The sequence below is a fragment of the Lonchura striata genome, chromosome 2 (assembly GCF_050655825.1).
Source record: "Lonchura striata isolate lonStrDom1 chromosome 2, ASM5065582v1, whole genome shotgun sequence".
NCBI classification, from domain to species: domain Eukaryota; kingdom Metazoa; phylum Chordata; class Aves; order Passeriformes; family Estrildidae; genus Lonchura; species Lonchura striata.
Genome location: NC_140704.1, coordinates 16,484,636 through 16,506,486, shown reverse-complemented (window position 1 = coordinate 16,506,486; position 21,851 = coordinate 16,484,636). Strand labels below are relative to the sequence as shown.

General features: G+C 42.1%; 1 protein-coding gene across 14 annotated transcripts in view; it reads left to right on the top strand.

Annotated features, from left to right (window-relative positions):
- LOC144246213 (uncharacterized) overlaps nucleotides 1–21,851 on the top strand; it is a 53,763-nt gene that overhangs the window by 12,674 nt on the left and 19,238 nt on the right. For 3 of the 14 annotated variants that reach the window (XM_085564965.1, XM_085564958.1, XM_085564910.1), the window contains 5 exons: nucleotides 14,536–14,604; nucleotides 15,330–15,483; nucleotides 16,413–16,573; nucleotides 19,289–19,492; nucleotides 19,597–19,778. In XM_085564965.1, coding sequence (XP_085421091.1) covers nucleotides 14,544–14,604; nucleotides 15,330–15,483; nucleotides 16,413–16,573; nucleotides 19,289–19,492; nucleotides 19,597–19,778 — 762 coding nt within the window. In that variant the 5' untranslated portion in view covers nucleotides 14,536–14,543. The other 11 variants (XM_085564894.1, XM_085564879.1, XM_085564929.1 and 8 more) reach the window with 10 other exon arrangements.

Sequence of the window (21,851 nt, the reverse complement as noted above, 5' to 3'; positions counted from 1 at the left end):
GCACGGGCTGCCGGCCGCAGCGCCTCGCCGCGGGGGGGCCCGACGGTGCGGCCTGTGCCGCCGCCGGAGGAGAGGAGAGGAGAGGAGAGAGAGGAGAGAAAGAGGGACAGGAGTTCAGAGCAGCCCTCCGCCCGTTGGGGCCGTGGAAGTAACGCGGAGCTTTCAGAGGTGGGCGCGGCCGGGGCCCTCCCTCGCCGTGACTCACGGGCTCTCCGGGACGGGCGGGAGGGCAGACCGGGCTCCCCTTGTGCGCTCCGCCGCAGCCTGCCCCGGCTCCGTGTGCTCCCGTTTCCTGGCCCCTCGTTTACCCTACCCCACAAAAAGTGACATTTTCTGTGTATAGTGAGCTGAACAAATTCACTGGGGAATGAGATGTGTGCTGGGCCTGTTATGAGGCGAAGAGTCAGGTACAGCAGGAAGAAAGAGCATCTGGAATCAAGACTGTGTCATGCACAGTTGTCTCATGTAAGCTCACATGTAGTGGACAACAGGGATTTCAAGTAAATTTGGGGCTAGTGCCTTGAACTTGGGGCTCTTGGGATCTAGTGCCTTGAACTCCCTTGTAGTAAACAAGATTTAATGTGATCTTTGGGTATATGAACAGACAACAAGCCTAGGGAAAGGACTTCCACAATATCTAATAAAATCAGTAAAGCAGTTGTTACAATATTAAATACAGAACTAGCTTCCATGTTGTAAGTAGGAGAGAGGAGAGTTAAAAGGCGAGTGGTGAGGTGTAGTGATCCTGAGCAGGAGACCATTGCCAGTTGAGGAGATGAAGATCATGTGGCAGTGAGCCTGTGCTGTGCTATATGCCCAGCGTGGCCCTTGCACCAGTGCCTGCAGGATAGCCTCAGCCAGCCCATGGTACCAGAGAAGCCTGCAATGCATCTCCCACTTGGTACCAGTGATCAGAAAAGTGAGACTTGAAACTTGTTTTCTTCAAATCTGCTGCAGCTGTTACTTCACCACTTAAGATTATTCTTCTGTCTGGGAGCAAAACACAGACAGTGGTGATGTGCATCTTGCAGTGTTTCCTCTTTCAGTGTACGTGTTTACAAAACAGGGCAGTGACAGCAGAAGAAATAAAAGACTTTGAAACAAGGGTTAGCGATTCCAGTTGGCAAGTCACAAGAATATCAGTGGAGTGATATGCCAGAGCTTTATGCAGTAGCAGTGATAGAAAGGGTCTTTCCAAGCCCAAAACCTATCCTGCAGCCTGGTGTTCTTGAACTGGTAAGTGACAGTGCTTTGAGTGGCTTCTGGCTGAGAACATTAAGCTCAGATGTGACAGTGCTAGTCAGGTGTCCAGATAATTAGCTAATACCTAACAGGCATGCACTTCTTCTCCTTGCCTTTGCAAGAAGCAACTATCTCGTCTTCTGCCAGTACTTGCAGAAAAGTTGTAGGTATTTCTTCTCCCCCATCTAGGGAAGACAGGCTTGACACCTGTGGGTATAAAAGAGCCAGCCAGGCTCCGAGCAAGATTATATATCTCCTGCTGCAATCAGCACCTAGAGCAGGTTGGATCCTGGTGATTTCCCTTTTCAGTGCACAGGTGTTCTGGGACAGGTATGTCAGCTCTGAATTTCTCTCTGGGAGACAGACACTTTTAAGCTATTTCCTGTAGCTCCTAACTTGTCAAAATCTAAGTAAGGAGAATTATCAAATTCTCAAGTGGCTTATTTCTGCCTTGCTTTTGTAATGCCAGAACAGAGGGACATTTCCTAATGCACCCAGGCCGCAATTGGAAAGTGCTTTGCCAATTGTGTGAGACACACTGGACACTGGAATAATAAAAAAAAAATACTGCCATCAAGAAGACTTTTATCCCATTTCTCCCATCATAATGCAGCATCAAGCATGACTGTGCCATTTATGAAGGAAATTTCACTAGCCTGATTTTTACAGTGCACACCGTAGCACCTGACAAAGACAGAGAAGTTGTCTCCTATCCTATCCTATCCTATCCTATCCTATCCTATCCTATCCTATCCTATCCTATCCTATCCTATCCTATCCTATCCTATCCTATCCTATCCTATCCTATCCTATCCTATCCTATCCTATCCTATCCTATCCTATCCTATCCTATCCTATCCTATCCTATCCTATCCTATCCTATCCTATCCTATCCTATCCTTTCCATGCATTTTGATGAGGCAGGAGTGCACTGAGGGCTGCTTAGCTACTGCCGTGTTTGCATGCATGGCTGAAACAATAGGACATTGTTACCTGTGCTAGGCAGTGACAGCCTGTGGCCCTGAGGTTGCCTGACCACAGATGATGTGGGAAATGCAGTGCCTCAAAGCCCTGTGTCCAAAGGGAGCAGTTTAATTGTCAAACTGGGGGCTGCCAGAGGGAGATGTGTGCCCTGTGTGCCTTCACCAACCAGCGTGCAAGAAAGGATCACATTTTCTTTGGCCTTCAGGAAAATGCCCACAAGGAATGACCAGGGTGGCTGGGTGATGGTGACAGCAGAATGGGAGGTGAATTCTTGGTTTCCTCTAGGGTGGCTTGTCTCTCTAGAATATAAGATTCCAAAGAAACTCCAGAAATTATTCTGTCACCAGGACCCAGAAGTAACAGATGTTTATTCATGTTGAGAAGCCACTTTTCCTTTGTTTTGGGAGCACACAGTGACACTGTGGAATTACCACATGCTGGGTGGTGGCAGGATGAGTGGCTCCTCTGCTGCAGGATGAAATTGCATTCATTTGATTTTTCATTTTTGTTTTTGGGCAGAGTGAAGGTGCCTGAGTGTTTTAACTGTCTGGGTGATACTGTGGATAGAAACTGTTTCAATTGAACATTGTCATGATGAACAGAATTTCAGTTTATCAGTGTAGGATACCCGAAAGGCAAGGTATGTTGCCAGATTTTATTACTTTAATTCTGGGGAATACTTCTTTCCAAGCTGACTTAAAGAAAAATTCCTGTCTCCACAGTGATTTCTTAATCACGACTCTTTGGAAGAAGACTGCATAAAACCCTGGAAGGCAATGATATGATGTAATGTGAACATCATTCTACCAAAAACCTAATCAACATTTGTGCTTGTATATCCTTATAAAGGGTCCATAACATTTCACTTTCCTTAATATACATGAATGATTTCCCAACTTATATCCATGAGAACTGCAAATTTTTTGCCTCTTTGACCAGTTGTTTTTACTAGGGAGTATGCTATCTTTGTAGTCTGATTTTTTTTTTTGCATATATGTTTATGGATTTCATCATAAAATGGTCAGGTCTCAGAGATCTTCAGGAACTGTAAGCACATTATTTATGGAGAAAAACCACAGCATAAAACTACAGAGCCTCTCTTTCACTCCTGCTTTGATCAGGAAATGTCTGCTTGAAATTTTTTGATAGTAGCTTTTATTTTAAACACTACTGTATAATTTTGACTGTGTATATCAGAGAATACTGATACTGGACATTAACTATACTTTGATTTATTAGAGCTTAGAGACACTGTTACAAGTTCAGGAGGATGCCCATGCACAAAAAACTCGAGACACTCAGAGTTACAAAGGAAATTAATTTTATTAGTCATGTTAACAATTAATATATACCAACCCCTGGATTCTGGAAAAGCCACTGAGCCACACAAGGAGATGGAGCATGGCTTCTGAGAGGGAGAGCTAGGAAGGTAGCACACTTTCAGGGCATCCCCTAGATGAAAATGATGTGCATCATGTCATCCTCTCCCCTCCACTCCAGGACCACACCTTGTATCTCCTCCTCAGGAGCAGCCATTTTCAATATCATCACATGTGGGGCCAGCACATGAGATGAGGTCGTAACAGCCCATAACACTTCCATGCCAACAATGGTTTTATTGTGTATTATTCCCCTTTCACAGGATGAATCGCACCAGGTGTCCAATGCATAGTATAATTTCTGAAGGTTAGAGTCCTACCAACTAACAGTGTCTTCTTCTACATTATCTTGTCGACATGCACAACAGTGCACCAAATATGGCAGGTCTTAGACACATTTTGGTCCCTGACACAGGCACAGTAAAGATATCCCAGGGGCTAATGTGAGCACTTGTTCTGTTATCTGATGAGGGAATGGCCTTGCACATCCCTCCCCATTTAATTTACTGGAAGAAAATTTTATACTTCCTTGTCAGGGAAATTTTCTGGCAAACACACAACTAACATATCATTGACCTGCACCAACAGGATATTACAGAAGTTATCTCCGTAAGTTAATCTAGTCTCTCCTGGCATATGTTGATTTATTATGGGTGTGCATGTCAGGATAATATCTTCTTTGGTTGCTGGTGCAAACTTGCACATCTGCTTGTCTGGCTCTATGTGTGCCTGTGTATTTTTATCAATGTGTCATTTTAATTTTGTGAGCCAGAATGTTTGCAGAGGTGTCACTAACTGGGTGACTTGTTTTACATCCAATATAGAAGAACGCTCTAGGGAATTTCTGCTTTTTCTAGAATGCTGACATGTCAGATGGTGACTTCATGTCCTTAGAAAAAGATCTTTCTGATCCTTGGTTTTTGACAGGCACATCCAATGTTACTTCACAAAAATGAACCAGAGTGCATCCTGATCCCACCTTGGTCTTTCCCTGGTACCTTCACTTTTCTTCATCCTTGGAATATGGTCCAGGGAAATCACTACTGTTCAGTTAGCAATGCTCTCAGATTATTAATTGTAAAACACAAATGTAATGCTGGCTGCCTTCCATTCCATTTCCCTATCATGGGTAGGATTTACCCTCTAACTAAAAGAGTGGTTTTCCTTCCTTCCTTTCCCAGGACATTCCTCAAACAATCATTGTGTCCACTTGGAGTGGGAGTGCAGTGTCCACCTGCACTGATCCAACAGCCAGCTCTCTTCATTGCTTGTTGTGAATGAGAGTTTGAGATAGCTTGAAAAATAACTGGTAAGAGTATCAGAAAAAGCCAGATTTAATAATAAGCAACAGTGCAACAAAGTTCATTGGCAAGGCTCACTCTACTACTTAAAAGACAGTTAAGGCACACTGAGAAAAAAAACCCAAGAAAATACAGTGAATCAGAACAGAAACTAACTGAGAAATATGTGTGTGCATATGTGCTTAGGTGTGTGCGACAAAGGACAGGAAGGGCAAAGATAAAAAGGAATACAACCTAAAAGATTACAGCATGCAACGCAATGAATTAACAGTTCTTAATTTATAACTTAACTGTAACAATTTATCAGGGAATAGCACTTAACAGCATTAAACACAGTTTATAATTCAAACTTACTTGCAGGCCTAATTTACTTCGATATCTAAAGTATTTAAATATCCAAGAGAGCAGCATTTCTCCCAGTCTTGCTATAGCATGTGTGTATGTGTATATGCACACAGACATAAAGGTCAGTGCAAGGTACCTGTGGTAAATCTCTCTTGAAGGTCATGAAATACTCACTTTGGATGCTTTTGCGCCTCCTCAATGCATGAAGGGTTGAGCCTTGAGGAGTGGGGGTTTTGGCCCAGGATTTGTTGTTCAGTGATCCCACAAGTACAGCAGACCTCAGAGCTTGCAGGCTCTGAGAGGCCCCACTCAGATGGAAGTCACTGGTCACACCACACTGCAGCCCAAAGAGCTCAAAGGACCCATTTTATACCCCTGCTTATAGGACTGCAAGAGAGGGGCCACACTTCAGGTCAGCACACTTTCTCTGAAACTGTGAGAACAAGGATATTACACTATGGAGGCAATGAAAATAGTTACTAAGGCGGTTAGTGGAAAAAAAAAAAATGGAGCTAATTAGACAGCAGCAGTTCCTGGGAGCAGACAGTGTTTCTGATAAGCTCAAGAGGAGCTGAGCCCAGGTGCTGTTCATCAAGGCTGAGACCTAATGAGCATTTCTCAGATGGCAGTGCAGCCTGAAAAAGAGAGGGGAATGCACCACCACAATGCTATTCTTTGTTGACCAGGCCTCCATTAACTGTTAAAGACACTTAGACACTCATCTCTCGTGTAAGTAGATCCTTACACAGCCACCATCTAGAGTGGCTGGGCTGTTCTAGGTAAAGAGGCTTCATTTTATGTGTGAAGATTTATTTGAATCTACAGCAGACTCCCCCCTTACAGTTCATGTGCCTGTCTGCCACTTCCATAAAGTCTGTTTAGAAGAAAAATATCTTTTAAAGATATTCTGCCAGTAAAACAAGAATTTATCTGTCCAGATTCTTCTGGGTCATTCTAAGGTTACAGGATGATAAAAACAAGATTTTCGGGAGAGGCAAATTGCCAGGAAGTATTTCAAATTCTTTTTCTGTCTCATGCATTATTGTGGATGGACTGAGTTTAAAATAAACCCAGTAAATTGAAAAGCAACAAACAAACTCATTCTACCTGAATAGGGAGAACTGTTGGCATGGTCTCAACAGGCAGGCTGGCCAACTCTGTGGAGAATGTGTTTACAGCTGTATATTGCCCAAAGTCTCCCTGAACATGTATAATTACCTGCCTTTCTCACTTTTGTGATTGCACTCAGAGTTGTTGTCACACAAGAGAACATAATTCTGGTGGGGAGTTCCCTGCTGAGGGGTAAGTTAATTCTCCCTTAGGGACACAGTGGGTCAAGTCTGTCTTGTGTTCTTCATGCTTTCATCTGAAGCAACATGATACCTGTCTGTGAATGGGGTCTTCTCTGTGATTTTGGAGGCTCTAAGGGATGTTTTTGATTTTCCTTTGCTTTCTTGCTGCTGTTCATTAGATCATGCAGAAAAGTAGACAGGTGACAAAGATTAGATGATGATCCTGTGTAGGTTAACTTTTTATGAAATAGATTGTAAAGAAGTACCATTTCACTTGACTCTGAACTGTTTCTACAGCTTTCATCATCAATGATGAATGGTTTGAATATTGCTCAGTATTTCAATATAATAAGAAAACATAGGTCAATATGTTTTCAGGAGCTGTTTAGTTTATGTGCCTTCCTTATAAAGCCTGTGTAATTAAGTTTATAGGCAATTATAAGTTTAGTATATTTTCCACTTTAACTTCTATAAACACTAAATGTTACGATTGTTTATAGTTTACCTTCCAAGAGAAACTGTTTTTACATGGGGCACACCCAGATCATCAAGGCAGCAAGCATATTGTGGTTTCTTAGTGGTTTTGGAGCACAGCAAAGGCAGTGCTTGTCTTCAGTCCAGCCTCTGTCATACCCATAACCGTGCCTTTCTCCAGGAGCAGCCCCCCCAGACTGGGAGGGAAAACAGCCAATGAACTTCTGTCACTGTGGGAAGCCATAGGCTCTTTTCTTTTATTCAGTGTACTGTATGGAAATATACTGGTATCAGATGAGGTCTGAGCCATAAGAAGGTTCATGTTTACATGCAGGTCCAAAATTCAGACTTGCAGAGCTGCTGCATCTCTTGCTTGAGACCCCTTGACAACCCCTCTCAGGGTGCCTGCCAAGCTGCACATACAAACAGGGAGGCACCAAGATCTTCCCCTTGACTATTTATCTCAAAGCTGTCTGCAGCCTTTTACTTACCCCTCTTGCTTCTGTCCAGAAGTCCCAATGCTCTGTGTCAAATCTCTGTGCTGTGCATGTCACTGTCAGGCTGGAGTAGACTTGTGACCATCTGGGGTTGGTCATTGCTGAGCAATGCTTGCAGAGAGCCAAGTCTTTGTGTTTCTCACTCTCCTCTTCAGGGTCATTTGGGGGTGGGCAAGAGGCAGGGAGGGGACACAGCTGGGACACGTTGCTGGACCTTGTGCTAACAAACCACAAGGGACAGGTTGAAGATGTGAAGTTTGGGGGCAGCCTTGGCTGTAGTAACCATGAGCTGGTGGAACTAAGGATCCTGCATGGAGGAAGCAAAGCATTAGGAAGGACTAGATCCCTAAACTATTGGAGAGCAAACTTTGGCCTTTTGAAAGACCTACTTAGAGGAATCCCATGGGTTGGGGCTTTAGAAGAGAAGGGCTTCTACAAGCACAGCAGCATTAAAGGGAGACTGGGGAGAATGCTGGGTCGCTGCTGAATCAGAAGGATGTTCTGGTCACAGAAGGCACATGAGAGAATGACTGAAAGCCTTCTTTTCCTCAGACTTTACTGCTGGGAATGGCTCTTGGGAGCCCCAGAACTGGGAGGTGAGAGAAGGCTGGATAAAGTAAGGCTTTCCCTTGGTCTTGGAGACAGTGATGAGATTGACGAGGCAGCCTTAACACCCATAAATCCATGGGGCCTGATGGGATCAAGCCAGGTGTGCTGAGGGAGCTGGCAGATATTGTTGCTAAGCCACTCTCCAGGGAAATCATTAACCATCTATAAAAGCAACTCTGTGTTTCCATTACAATGTCAGAAGAGGAGAAAGATGAGTTTAGGTGGTTGGGATGAAGTCAGATGAGCGAGAGTGAAAAAGGGATCTTGCAGTGACTACAGGACTTGATCCCTTCAGAGGTTATTTCTGGATATTCCGGTGTTATTTGGGTTTTAAGCAGATGGCAGTTTTTAGACAGAAAGTTCAATATTGCCTTTAATGTTGTGGTAGGCTCAGAAATATTTGGGGACTTTTTTGTATTTTGACAAGCCTTTTTTTTTCTTGTACATTTAAATGGTCGTGCTCAGAAAAAGAAAGCAGCTGTGGAATGAAACATGAGACTCGGGTTTTAAGTTTATACATAATTTCTTCTTCATTTTCAGAATTGATGCCTCCAGCAAATAGATAGGTCGTTAACACTAGTTAATGTTTATTGATATTAAGAACAAACCAAAATGAATTGTAACTTTAAAGACAGAGTCTTTTAAAACATATTCCTGGGATCATAAAAATTTACTGGGCTATTTCATGATGATCTGAGGGCTGGAGCACCTCTCCTATGAAGATATAGACTCAGAGAGTTGGGGTTATTCAGCCTAGAGAAAGAAGGCCCTAGGAAGATCATATAGCAGCCTGCCAGTACCTATAGACCCCTCTAAGAAAGATGGAGAGGGACTTTTTTGGAAGGTCATGTGCTGATGGGACAAGGAGGAACGGCTTTAAACTGAGAGAGAATAGGTGTAGATTAGGTATGAGGATGGGGGGTTGGAGCCAGAGGATGTTTGAAGTACCTTTCTGTGGAAACCATTCTGTGATTCAGTGGCTCCTAACAACATAATTTCAGGTTATTCTTTTGCTAACTGTAAGATGTTGGATAAGATAGAGACACTACTCTTGTCCTGTAGTGAACCTTGTGACTTCAACAAATTTACTACTTCCGTGGAGTAGTTTTGAAGTATAGCCAAGGTCACTGACTAATCCCATTTGCTTTCTTTCTTTAAATTGTGTTAGCACTTTCACCACAATTTAGCATGGGTATTTGAAGAAGAAACCACACAGAATTATATATAAACGACTTCCACAGATTCAGGCTATTATTCGACATCATTTGGATGATATAAGTAAGGTTAGAGTTATATAGATCACAGGATAGCTCTAGAGATGCCAAAAATATGTTTTATGTTGTGATTGGAAGGTCCTTAATTTTCTATTGCTTGCTATTTTAATGCTAACTTAGGAAAAATGCTTAAAAGTAATGTTGTGATAAAAGTATTTAGTTGGAATTTCCAGCTTTAGTTTAGCAGTTACCTTAAAATAAGAAATCATAGAATAATAGAAATCATAGACAAGTATGCAAGAATTTAAAAAGGAAGGAAACAAATTTAAAGGAAAAAATTCTTGTGTCAATTTTGAATTTACATTATTAGTAAAATAGAATTTAGTCCTAGAAAACCAGGTTCTGGTCTACTTATTTTTGCTAGGCGCCTTTTAAATTTTTTCTGACTTTTCTGTTCTTAATGGACCTAGAAGTAAATTTTTCAAAGTAGGAATCTGAGCAGTTATTCCTAATTTCACCTTTCAAAGCAAACCTCCAAGAAGTGATAACTCTGAGTGATGTGTGGGGCTGTGAAACAGCCTCATCTCTGCTTCACTGCTGCCAGTCAGTGACTGAGAAAGGCATTAAAGAGAGATTGGGGAGAATGTTGGGGCGCTGCTGAATCAGAAGGATGTTCGGGTCACGGAAGACACAGAGAATGCAGAATGACTGAAAGCCTTCTTTTCCTCAGACTTTACTGCTGAGATTGGCCCTCAGTAGTCCCAGAACTGGGAGGTGAAAGAAGGCTAGTGAAAGTAAGTTTTCACCTTGGTCTTAGAGGGTGTTGAGATTAAATTATTAAAATTATTAGCAATGCCTCTGCCCAAATTAAGGTGAAAATGAGAGTGTGAGGTGAGGGTCTGTAGTGATGCCCGATCCCCAGGCCAGTGCAGAGGAGAGCCCTTTATTCCAAAAACCTGGGCTTTTTAAGCGATTAGCCAGTCATCAGCTACATAGCTTTTAATCATAACAAACATATTTCAACTAACCACCATACACCACGATGTGAACACACAATGGTTACATAACTTACTTTTCTACCACTAATTCAGCTGAATCACTTTCCCACAGTCCTTTTCTACTTAGCCAAAGTAGCTGACCTGAGCCATGATTTCCCATGGCCTTCCCTTTGTAAGGTTTTACCTATATGGCACATGAGACCATATCCTAAAGTCAGTAGTATGGGTTTTATTTGATAGTAAATATGAGAGAGAGAGAGAGAGAGAGAGAGAAAAAAAAAAAAGAACTAAAAAAGAGGTGGGGGGACAGAAAGAAAGTGACAGAGAGAATAAAGAAAATATCACTATCCACGGATCACAACGATGGTCCATTGATCCTCTGTGTCTGGTATTTTTGGTGATGAAGGTGTCCCCAAAAAGCTCCCAAAAACCCATAGAATCCAATGGGTTAATAAATGCTCAGGCTAGGTAGGACAACCCAGCTACCTCCCTTGGGGACAAGGGTATTTGCTGTTGTCTCTTACAACAGTCTGGATTTGTTGCACCACCCTGGGGAGCACTTTGGGGTGTCTTTGATGGATTAAGGCACCTCCCTCAGCTGCCTTTCACTTGAATGTCCTGTAGATGTGGCCTGTGGGGTTGGGGGTTCCACTGCTTGTGTAAGGGAGGACGGTTTGCTGCCTCTGACCAGAGGTTATCCCCCCAAACCTCCTTCTCCTGCATTTCAGGGGGGAGTCTTTGTAAACCTGGCTTCTGTGGGCTGTAATCTTCCCCCACCCCAAACCCAGCCAGGGAAGAATCTCAGCACAGCTGCAGTGTTTGACTCTCCTTTTCCTTGTTTACTTCTCCCTGAATCTCAGATGAGTGACAAATGGCTTTCTCTTTATCTAATCTCAGCATTTTGATTTTTAGTCCGAAGTTCCAGTCCAGCATTTTTTTTAGGGAGGGATGGGCTTCAATGGCTTCTTTATATAGTTTTGCTACAATGAGGAAGACTATATATCAGTGTTTGAGGCATTAACTATTTCAGTCTCTGACATCCAACCCGTAACTCAAACAGCATAATAAATGTTCTTTCCCAGCTTCTTATTCAGTTTGTGGGCTGTCCATGGAGTTGATGAATAAAGACAAGAGGAGAAAAGATAGAAACAGCTGAAGCAATAACACAAGTAATCATACAGCATTCAATAGTTCAAAATGTAATTTCAGTTGTAGTCATCAACCCATTTCTCATTAGTCAGTGCCCTTACCCCATGAATCCTAGGAATCAATGGAATTTTTTTAATGGGTAGTGGGTATGAGGGATATCACAATATTGTAGCTCTTAGATGTTGGTTCAATATGTTTTGAAATAGTTGTAGAATTTTACAGCAGGCCTTAATTTTTATATTCCATAGAGGGGTATCTTCAACAGATTCACTTATTAGCATGTGTCAATCAGCCGAGTTTCAAGCGGGGTCCTCGCTCTTGTAATATAATTGATTTATTTTACACCATGGAATAAATAGCAATGGATTTGCTGATGATGTATGTCTTGACTGCATTCACATGTAGTTGGAAGAATTTTATAGGTAAAATTCTTACTCAGCTGGATAATTCTATACATTATGAAAATTAGCTTTTATGATACAAAATTAACATACAAAACATTTTCATACAAAATGTTCTCATGCAAACGTATTTTTACATAAAGGCTATGCTCTGTTTTCCAGGAGACAGATTATCTGTCTCCTGGAAAATATTATGTAATATTATGTAATTTAATATTGACATAAAATAGAAACTGTGGCTTTATTATTGGTGTCATTAAGAATGAAATTAATTCCCTTTCAAACTTAGTTGTATTATCCTAAGTAGATTTTTTCTTTGAATTTTAGTGAGCAAATTACCTTCTTCACATTCTGCACCCACAACTGGAAAGCATGTGTATTGCAGAATATGTTATAGTCACCACATGGATTAGTATAAATAGAAATGAGACAACGTTAAAATACTTTCAAAATTAAAATCCTCTCAAAGTTAAAATAGGACATATGACAGGAAATTCAACAGAACATTGCCTTGAAGGCTGGTGGAAGGCTTTTCTGTACTTTATTCATGTTCTATTTGCAGTCCATGGCTATCCCTCCTGGTTTGGGAAGGGGGATTCAGTAATTTCTCATGTAATATTTGCTTGTGTTTTGTTAAGATTCTTTAGTTCACTGATTATTAACTCTGAAAAGTATAGCCAAATCCTAAAAATTTAAAGCCTTCTGAGGCAGAACTGGGAAGGTTCATTTTCACAATGCCTCCAACAAATAGGTCGTTAACACTAGTTCATATTTATTGATACTAAGAGAAAACCAAATTGAATTGTTACTTTAGAGTCTTCTAAAATATATTCCTAAGATCATAAAAATTTACTGGGCTATTTCATGATGATCTGAGGGCTGGAGCACCTCTCCTATGAAGATATAGACTCAAGAGGGCTGAGGTTATTCAGCCTAGAGAAAGAAAGCCCTAGGAAGATCATATAGCAGCCTGCCAGTACCTATAGACCCCTCTAAGAAAGATGGAGAGGGACTTTTTGGAAGGTCATGTGCTGATGGGACAAGGAGGAATGGCTTTAAAGTGAGAGAGAATAGGTGTTAATTAGGTATAGGAAGAAATTCTTTACAGGTTGCCCAGAGAATCTGTGGATAATCCATCTCTGGAAGTAATAAAGGTCAGACTGTATGGGGTTTTGAGCAACCTGGTCTAGTGTAATATGTACTGCCATTGGCAGGGGGGCTGAATGTAGAGGATCATTAAGGTCCCTTACAATGCAAAACATTCCATGAATCTATGTTGTTAAAACATAACCTCAGTTTATTATTTGATAGCTGTAAGATGATGGATAATACTCTTGTCCTTGCTAACTTCAGTAAATTTACAACTTCAAGGAAGTAATTTTGAACGTTAGTCAGGTCACTGATTAATCCTATTTGCATCTCCCATGATTTAGTATGTGTATTTCAATCAGAAACCACACAGAATCCTACATAAATGACTTCCACAGACTCAGCCTATCTCTCCACCCCACTGGGATGATATAAGGTAAGAGTTACATAGATCACAGGATAGCTCTAGAGATGCCAAATCTATGTTTTATGTTGTGCTTGAAAGGTCCTTAATTTTCTATTGTTTGCTATTTAAATGCTAAGTCAGGAAAAATGCTCAAAAGTACCATTGTGATAAAAATATTTAGTTGGAATTTCCAGCACTAGTTTAGCAGTTACCTTAAAATAAGAAATCATAGAATCTTAAAATCATACACAATTTGGAAAGAATGTAAAGGAAAAAATTCTTGTGTCGATTTTGAATTTACATTAGTAGTAAAATAGAATTCACTCCTAGAAAGCCAGATTCTGATATAGTTATTTTTGGTAGGTGGCCTTTCAACTTTCTCTATCTTAAGTAATGGAACATAGAAACAATTTTCTAAAGTAGGAGTCTGGGCAGTTATTCCTAATTTCACCTATCAAAGCAAACCTCCAAGAAGTGATAACTCTGAGTGAGGTGTGGGGCTGTGAAACAGCCTCATCTCTGCTTCACTGCTGCCAGTCAGTGACTGAGAAAGGCTTTTTGGACCTGCTGTGCTATCCCTGGGATGGGAAACTCTCCCCACTGCCAAGAGTCCCCCACAAATCCTTTCTAGAGGAATCTTCTCCTCTTTGTGGGTTGAAGGAAGTCCAGGAGGAGTGCAGGGCTTAGAGCTGGGCATCCTAATGAGTTCTGATTCATTCAATTGAACTGATTCTCATCCGACAAGTTCTTTTCTCAGAATCAAGGAAAAAAAAATCATCAGTCAACTCTATCCTGGGATATTTGATTTGACCCCAAAGAGAATTCTTGTCTTTGCCATCTAATTTGTTGAAAAGATTAATATTTTGTTAGCAGAGGCTAAAGAGTAAAAAGGAAGTGTCTGTGCTTGAGAAAGTCTGGGGAATTAAGTGGGGAATTCCCTCTAAAAGTAGAGACAAGAAGAAAAATACAGTACAGAGCTCTGGTCACTTGTGGGGAGTGTCCTTTGTCAACACAAGCAACAATACATCATTCCAGATTAACTAAGTTTTGTACAAGTTTGTGTGTTTGTGGGAAGTTCACCTTATAACCTAATATTTATTCAATGGTAAATATATAATTGTTGGACTGGACTGACAGTGCTTCTGTCTTGTGCAGCCCAGGAGATGGAGATCGAGACTGCAGATGAAGTTGCTATTGTTGGAATAGGATGCAACTTTCCTGGAGGTAACTTTGGGGTAAAAGCAAAGCAGGCTGTGAGTGAACACTGAAAAGCAGAGTCTTTTATTAATGTTGAAATGGAAAAAAACAACAGTTGTTGGTTTGTCCCTTAGTTGAATTTGTGCTTTGCTGCTTGTGGGATCTTTTTGAAAAGTGGTGCTGTGGTGGAAAGGAATTAGTTTAAATTGTTTGCAGACAGACAAACAGAGAAAAGAAGCTGCAGTGCTGGCTGTGGGCAGGGCATTGGGCTGCACCTGAAACTCATACAAATGAGCTGGATGGGTCTGGGATGATTTGAACTTTCTGTGTGTTCACTGGCTGGGTGATTGTGCATTGTTACAGGACTCTACATGCATAGGAACAGGACAGATGAAGGGCTGGACATTCTTATCAGCAATGCCTGTAAAATCAACTGGTTGGGTTTTCCTAAAAGAAAGCTTTTTGCTTTGTTGCAGTAGGTGGAATAGATACAGTGAGAGGGTAGGGAAATGGGGAGAGAAGGTGGTTAAGGGTTTTGTGGGGTTCCTTTGCTTTTAGACAAGCAGGGAGGGGATCAGTCATGATTTTTCATTTTCCTCTCACTAAAGAATGATCACTTCTTTCTGTGGCAAGTCTGCTTGAGCAGCTTAGATTTACATGTGGGAGGTCCTTGTTGCTGATTGTGCATTTCTGAGTCTGCATGGGGCAGGAGAGCACATAATTTAATCTGTTTTTAAAACTTTGTACAACAGGAAGTGGAATTGACAATTTCTGGAAAGTCTTGGAAGAAGGCAAAAACTGCACTGTAGAAATCCCCCCCGAGAGATTTAATGTCAAGGAGTGGTATGATGCAGATGGCAACAAGCCAGGAAAAATCTGTACAACACGAGCTGCTCTTCTTGATGAGTGAGTCTCTTACCCTGCTGCACCACTGACTTTTGTAGTACTTAGACCATGGGTACAGAATAGCAAATTACAGTAAGGTCAAAAGAAGTGTCTTTTATTTGAATTCCTCATTCACCTAAAATCCTCAGGCTGTAGAGCTTCATTCAAAGGAGAAGTTGGCATGCACAGAAGAAATCTTATTGTCTCCTGAAATTTATACTTGGCAGGGTTGAATCATAGGACCCAGAATTACTTTAGTGCTTAGTCCCATGTTAGATATTGAATCCTGCTCTGAAATCAAGAAATGATAGAAGGTCATATAAATCTGATCTTGGGATACAAGATTAAAGTTGGACTTGGTCTTTTGTAAGCATGGACCTATTTTGAAGATGCTTTTAGAGACAAAAATGCACATGCACACACACAGAGCATTTTGAAAGTATTTTTAGAGAAGCACTGGTATTTCTTGAAAAAACCTGAGCTGATAGTTTACTTTTTGGTTTTAAATTTAGAGCATTGGTCTGTATTGGCTTAAAATAATGTAGAAACCAAGGTTTTGTGGGGGATTCTTTGCAATGAAGAGAGATTGTAATTTTGTTTATGACTTGTTGAAGCTATGACCACATTAGAGCAGTCTCTTTCTGCACATTTCATAGTCTGAGGAATCAAGCTGCTAGTAGTGCAATAACCATGAGAAGAAAAATGGGTTGGAGTGGGCCCTTAAGTCTGAAATGCAGAATCATTGATTAAATTGACATATCTTGTGCTGGAGCATAAAACATCTTTGGCTTATAAACATTTTCTTCTGAATTTCATAAATGAGAACTGTGGCCTAAACACCAATTACTGCTTGGCTTTTCATGAAGTTGCAAAAAATGTTTACTGTGAGTCTAGAAGTAAATGCATCTTCTATACATATGTCATATTTTATTCTGGTCTTTGTATTTCAGATTTAATTTATTTGACAACCACCTGTTTGGGATTAATAATATGGAAGCAGAACGCATGGATCCACAACAGAAATTACTGATAGAGTGCACATACAAAGCCCTGGAGGATGCAGGAGTTCCTGTGGAATCTGTCAGTGGCACCAAAACAGGTGTTTTCATTGGTAAGATGAAAATTTCATGGCAAAGAAAGTGTGTTTGAACCTCGCAAAGATTGGAGCAATCCTTTATAACCTTTCAATATCTTATCTAGCACTGAATCTAGGCTGGAACTAGACTGGAGTTCTAAAGCTACTCTGCTATGACACTAGTGGTTGCTTTTGGTAGGAATTACCAGGCTACTCTAGAAGTTCATGGTACAATTCATGTATCTCTTTTTGGTGGTCTTCTTCCTGTGGTCAGGCACAGAAGGGAATAGGGAACTGCAACTGCAATCCAGCCCTTCTTAGGAAAGATGTTCCAGCCAGGCTGTGATGTTCCACCCTTAAGGGGAACACCAAAGATATGTAATTTATCATGTCTGCAGGAAACGTTTTCTTAGTAAATTACACACTTGGCAAAGAAATTGGAATATTGACCTGCTGTATCAGCACATGGCAGTGGGTTGTGGATAAAGGTGTAAGGTGGAAGAAAAGAGGGAAAGGAAGAGATAAATTAAAGAAGGGGAGAGAAAGAGAAAATGAGATAATGAAAGAGAAAAAGAGCTCACCACTCCTTGTTCCAGTGTTGTTCTGGCCAATGGTCCTGGAGGACCCCCCAGGTTTGTTGTGGTTACCTTTTTATAAATAGGTTGCCCTGCCCTGAAGACAGGTTGCTCTCTTCTATGAAAATTAGTTACCATGTCCAGTCCCTTCTTTTAGACCACTTTAGAGGTCTTGGTTCTTGGGTGGGCTTGGTCCTCCCCAGACTAACCTTGGGTCAATGCTTCATTCCCGTTTTTGTGCTGGTGCTGTCCACTGTTTGTTGATAGGGGTAGAGTAGTCTGAAAGTGGCCCAGCTGGTGGTGCTGGTGGACAGCAGCTGAACATGAGCCGTGTGTGCCCAGGTGGCCAAGAAAGCCAGTGGCATCCTGGCCTATATCAACAATAGTGTCACCACAGGAGCAGGGCAGTGATTCTTCCAACTGCATATGGCACTGGTGAGGCCACAAGTCATGTCCTGTGTCCACTTCTGGGGCCCTCAATTGAGGAAGGACATTGAGGTGCTGGAGTAGGTCCAGAGAAAAGCAGCAGATCTGGGGAAAGGTCTGGAGCACAAGTCCTGTGAGGAACAGCTGAGGGAGCTGGGGGTGTATAGCCTGAGAAGAGGAGGCTCAGGGGTGATTTTATTGCTCTCTACAACTCCCTGAAAGGAGGGTGTGGTGATGTGGGGATCAACATCTTTCACAGGTAACTGAACACAGGATGAAGGGACATGGCCTCAGGCTGTGCCAGGGGAGGTTTAGACTGGACATTAGGGAGAAATTCTCCACATAAGGGGTGACTGGATATGGGAATTGGCTGTCCAGGGAGGTGGTGGAGTCACTGTCCCTGAAAGTGTTTGAGGAAAGACTAGATGAATCTTCTACTGCCAAGGTCTAGTTGGCGTGGTGGTGCTTCACCCTGCAATGGACTCGACCTCAGTGGTTTTTACAACCTAATAGATTCTGTGATTTTGTGATTGTGTCTCTGTGAAGCATAACAAGGGTGTTTATCCAAGAAAAATGCTGCCCTACCTCCTCATGGTCCTGTCTGGTTTTGGCTTTTTTAACAATTCTTGCTTATTACTGACAGTCCTTGGCTGGCTTCCTGGATATCTGGCAATCGGTGTTTGACACGTGCACATTAGCCCTTTATCTTCTGGGCTTCTACACAGGCCTACACTTTTCCCCAATATGCTGTTTTCCAGTATTACTTTGGGTAAGGTATTCTGGGGATTAATATCCTTTTAAAGCAGCAGAAATCCTCCTGTGGCCATTAGAATGGTACCAAGGTGCACTTGTCCAACTGCCTTTGTTAGTACCCAAACAGTTACAGAGGAGATGAGACCAGATGCTGTTGAAAGATATTTAAAATATTGTAGTAGAGTAACAGCACATTATTGCTGGTGCAATCTGTGTCTCTTTAAAAAGGAGTTTTCTAGGGGTGCTTGGCTGATGCACCTGTAGGGGAAATGCTTTAGTCTGAGAGATGCTCTTCCTCCACTGAGGGCACTATTCCTTGCTCTCTGAATAGAGCTACTGCACTTTCCACACGTGCTCATGGACTTGGGGATCTACCATATTTCCAGCACAGTGTTCCCAAAAAGAGAACACAACTGCTCTCACAGGCCCTGCTCTTCTTTACTATTTCTTACTGGTTTCAAGTGTGAAAAAAAAAAAAAGATAAATAGAGAATATTGGATGTAGTTTGTGCTGTGACCTTTAACTTGGAACATCTGAGGAACTGAAGCTAATGTCTTGTACATTTATGTCTGAACTACCCTCCTTGTAACTGGTTGATAAATGTTCTCATAGCTAAACTAAAACAACCTGAGTCTCAAAACTGAATCTCAGTCTCAAAGTGAGCTACAGGGGTCTAAGCAGACTACAGAGATCTTAGCTGCATCATACAGTGAGCTAAGCCATTAGGAAAGGCCATTTCCTGGGCAGGCAGGAATTTCCTGTCATTTCTTGGGCAGGTAGGAATTTCCAGTGTTATGTGTGTGTGTGTAAGTTTGGTCCAGGGGAAATTGCTGTGACTTCTGCCTTTGACTTGTGTTGGAGCAAAGCTTCATGACAGGAGCCCTGATGCCATATGGTTTCATCTTAACACTGAAAATCAAACCACACCATCAGGTTTTGAACTGTACATGCCTATTGTTGGCTTGGGTTAACTTGACATGTATCTGATGTTTTCCAGGTCTCATGAATCGAGACTATGAAATCATAACCAGCAGAGCTGTGAATGAAATAAATCATTATGATGGTACTGGAACAGCAATGAGCATTGCTGCCAACAGGATCTCTTTCACATTTAATCTGACTGGACCCTCTCTGACTGTCGACACTGCATGTTCGTCTTTTCTTTTTGCTCTGCACTACGCCTTGCGAGCCATTAAATCAGGTAATGAGACTGAAGAGGTGCTGGACAATGAAATCAGGATTGTTACGGTTTCTTCTATCACCAGGGCCATCTCAACATGAATATTTGTTTCTGTTTAACTCCAGGAGACTGCGAGGCAGCAATTTGTGGTGGGGTGAGCTGCATCATTGATCCCCGCACCTTTGTATCTCTCAGTAAAGCCAAAATGATCTCTCCAGATGGCATAAGCAAACCCTTCTCCAAAAAAGCAGATGGCTATGGAAGGGGAGAAGGCTGCGGTGTTGTTTTCCTCAAACCGCTGAAAAAGGTAAGATTGCTTGTGAAGCAACCTGAAATAAGACTGGTTGCATGCTTGAATTTTAATAATGACTATTCCAGAGACGTTTTTCCAATCCAAGTGTAAGACTAATGAAGCATTTCTTTAGAATTTATTCATTTCTGTATCATAGGATACAGAAAAGGATCTTGCATTTAAAAGTTAGCATCATGTTCTGGTTGTTCTTGGCTTTGTTGTGTGGTTTTGTTCTCTTCTCTACACTAAAAGCATGAGATTACCACAGAATAAGTCAGATTGGAAGGGGCCAGTGAATTTTCTGGTCCAAACTCCTTGCTCAAGCTGGGTTGTTTTAGATCAATTTGTACAGTTTTGTGTTCTGATAATTCTTGACGCATTCTGTCTCTAGTGAGGGAGAATCCAATCCCTTTCTGAGCAACCTGTTCTAGTGCTTTGTTACGTGAACAGTGAAGAATGTCTTCCTCATATTCAGATGGAACTTCCTATGCATTAGTTTCAGCCTGTTGCTTCTTGTCCTGTTGCTTGGCACCACCAAAGGCCTAGTTCTATCTTCTTGACACCCTCCCTTAAGATTCTGACACACTAATGAGGCCCCTTCTCAGTCATCTCTTCTCAAGGCTGAACAGGCCCAGCTCCCTCAGCTTTTCCTCATAAGAGAGATGCTCCAGCACTTTCATCATCTTTGTAGCTCTCCTCTGGACCCACTCCATTAGCTCCATGTCTTTCTTGTCAGGAGCCCAGAACTGGACACAACACTCTTGATGTGGCCTCACCAGGGCTGAGTAGAGGGGCAGGATCACCTCCCTCAACCTACTGGCAATGCTTTTCCTAATACAGCTGAGGACCCCATCAGCCTTTTTGGACCCCAGGATGCACTGCTGGCTCATGGACAACTTGTTGTCCTCCAGGACCCCCAAATCCTTCTCCTCAGAGCTGCTTTCCAGTAGGCTGACCCCCAACCTGTCCTGGTGCAGGGCGTTATTCCTCCCCTGGTGCAGAACTCTGCACTTGTCCTTGCTGACTTTCAGACAGTTCCTCTCTGTCCATCTCTTCAACCTGTCGAGGCTACCTTCTGGGGTATCGGCCACTCCTGCCAGCTTTGTGTTGACAGTGAACTTGCTGAGGAGGCTCTGCCCCTTCATCCAAGCCTTGATGAGTGAACTAAACAATATATGCCCAGGGGATACCACTAATGACAGGTCTCCAACTACACCCTGTGCCACTGATTACCCTCTGGGACCTGCCATTCAGCCACCTCTCTCTCCACTCATGCAGTCCACACTTCCTGAGGTTTTAATGAAGATGCTGTGAGAGATAATGACAAAAGCCTTGATAAAGTTGAAGTAGACAATATCCACTGCTCTCCCCTCAATCATCCAGGTGGTGATTTCATCATAGAAGTCAGTCAGGTTAGTCAAACACGATTTACCTTCAAGGAATTTATGTTGACCACTCCTGATCACCTTATCTTCTTTGTGGATAGAGATGGCTTCCAGAATGAGGTGCTCCATCACCTTTCCAGGGATTGAGGAGAGGCTGACTGATTGGTAGTTCCTTGGTCCTCCTTCTTGCCCTTTTTGAAGATTGGGGTGACATTTGGTTTCTTCCAGTCCTCAGGCATTTAATGTCTCTCATGATCGCCACAACCTTTCAAAGATGATTGTGAGCAGCCTTGCTATGTTGTCCCCCTGCTCTCTCACACCTCATGGATGCATCCTGTCAGGGCCCCTGGACTTGTGGATGTTGAGTTCATTTAGGGGTTCTCTGACCCAATCCTACTTGGGCAAGGGAAGGTCTTGCTTTCAGCAGTCCTTTAACCTGGTCTCCTGGGTCAGAAATTCCTGAGGGCTGGTCTTGTCAGTAAAAACAGGTGCCAAGAAGGCATTCAATAATGCTTCCTTCTCTGCATCCCCTGTTACCAGGCTCCTCCCTCAATTTACTAATGGACTCAGGAGTCCTTTAGTATTAAAATTAATCCTTAATTTTCCTTTTGTTGTGATGGATTTGAAAAAGCCCTTTTTGTTATCCTGAAAATCTTTGGACAGATTTAATTCCAGATGTGTCTCGGCCTTTCTAGTCTAATTT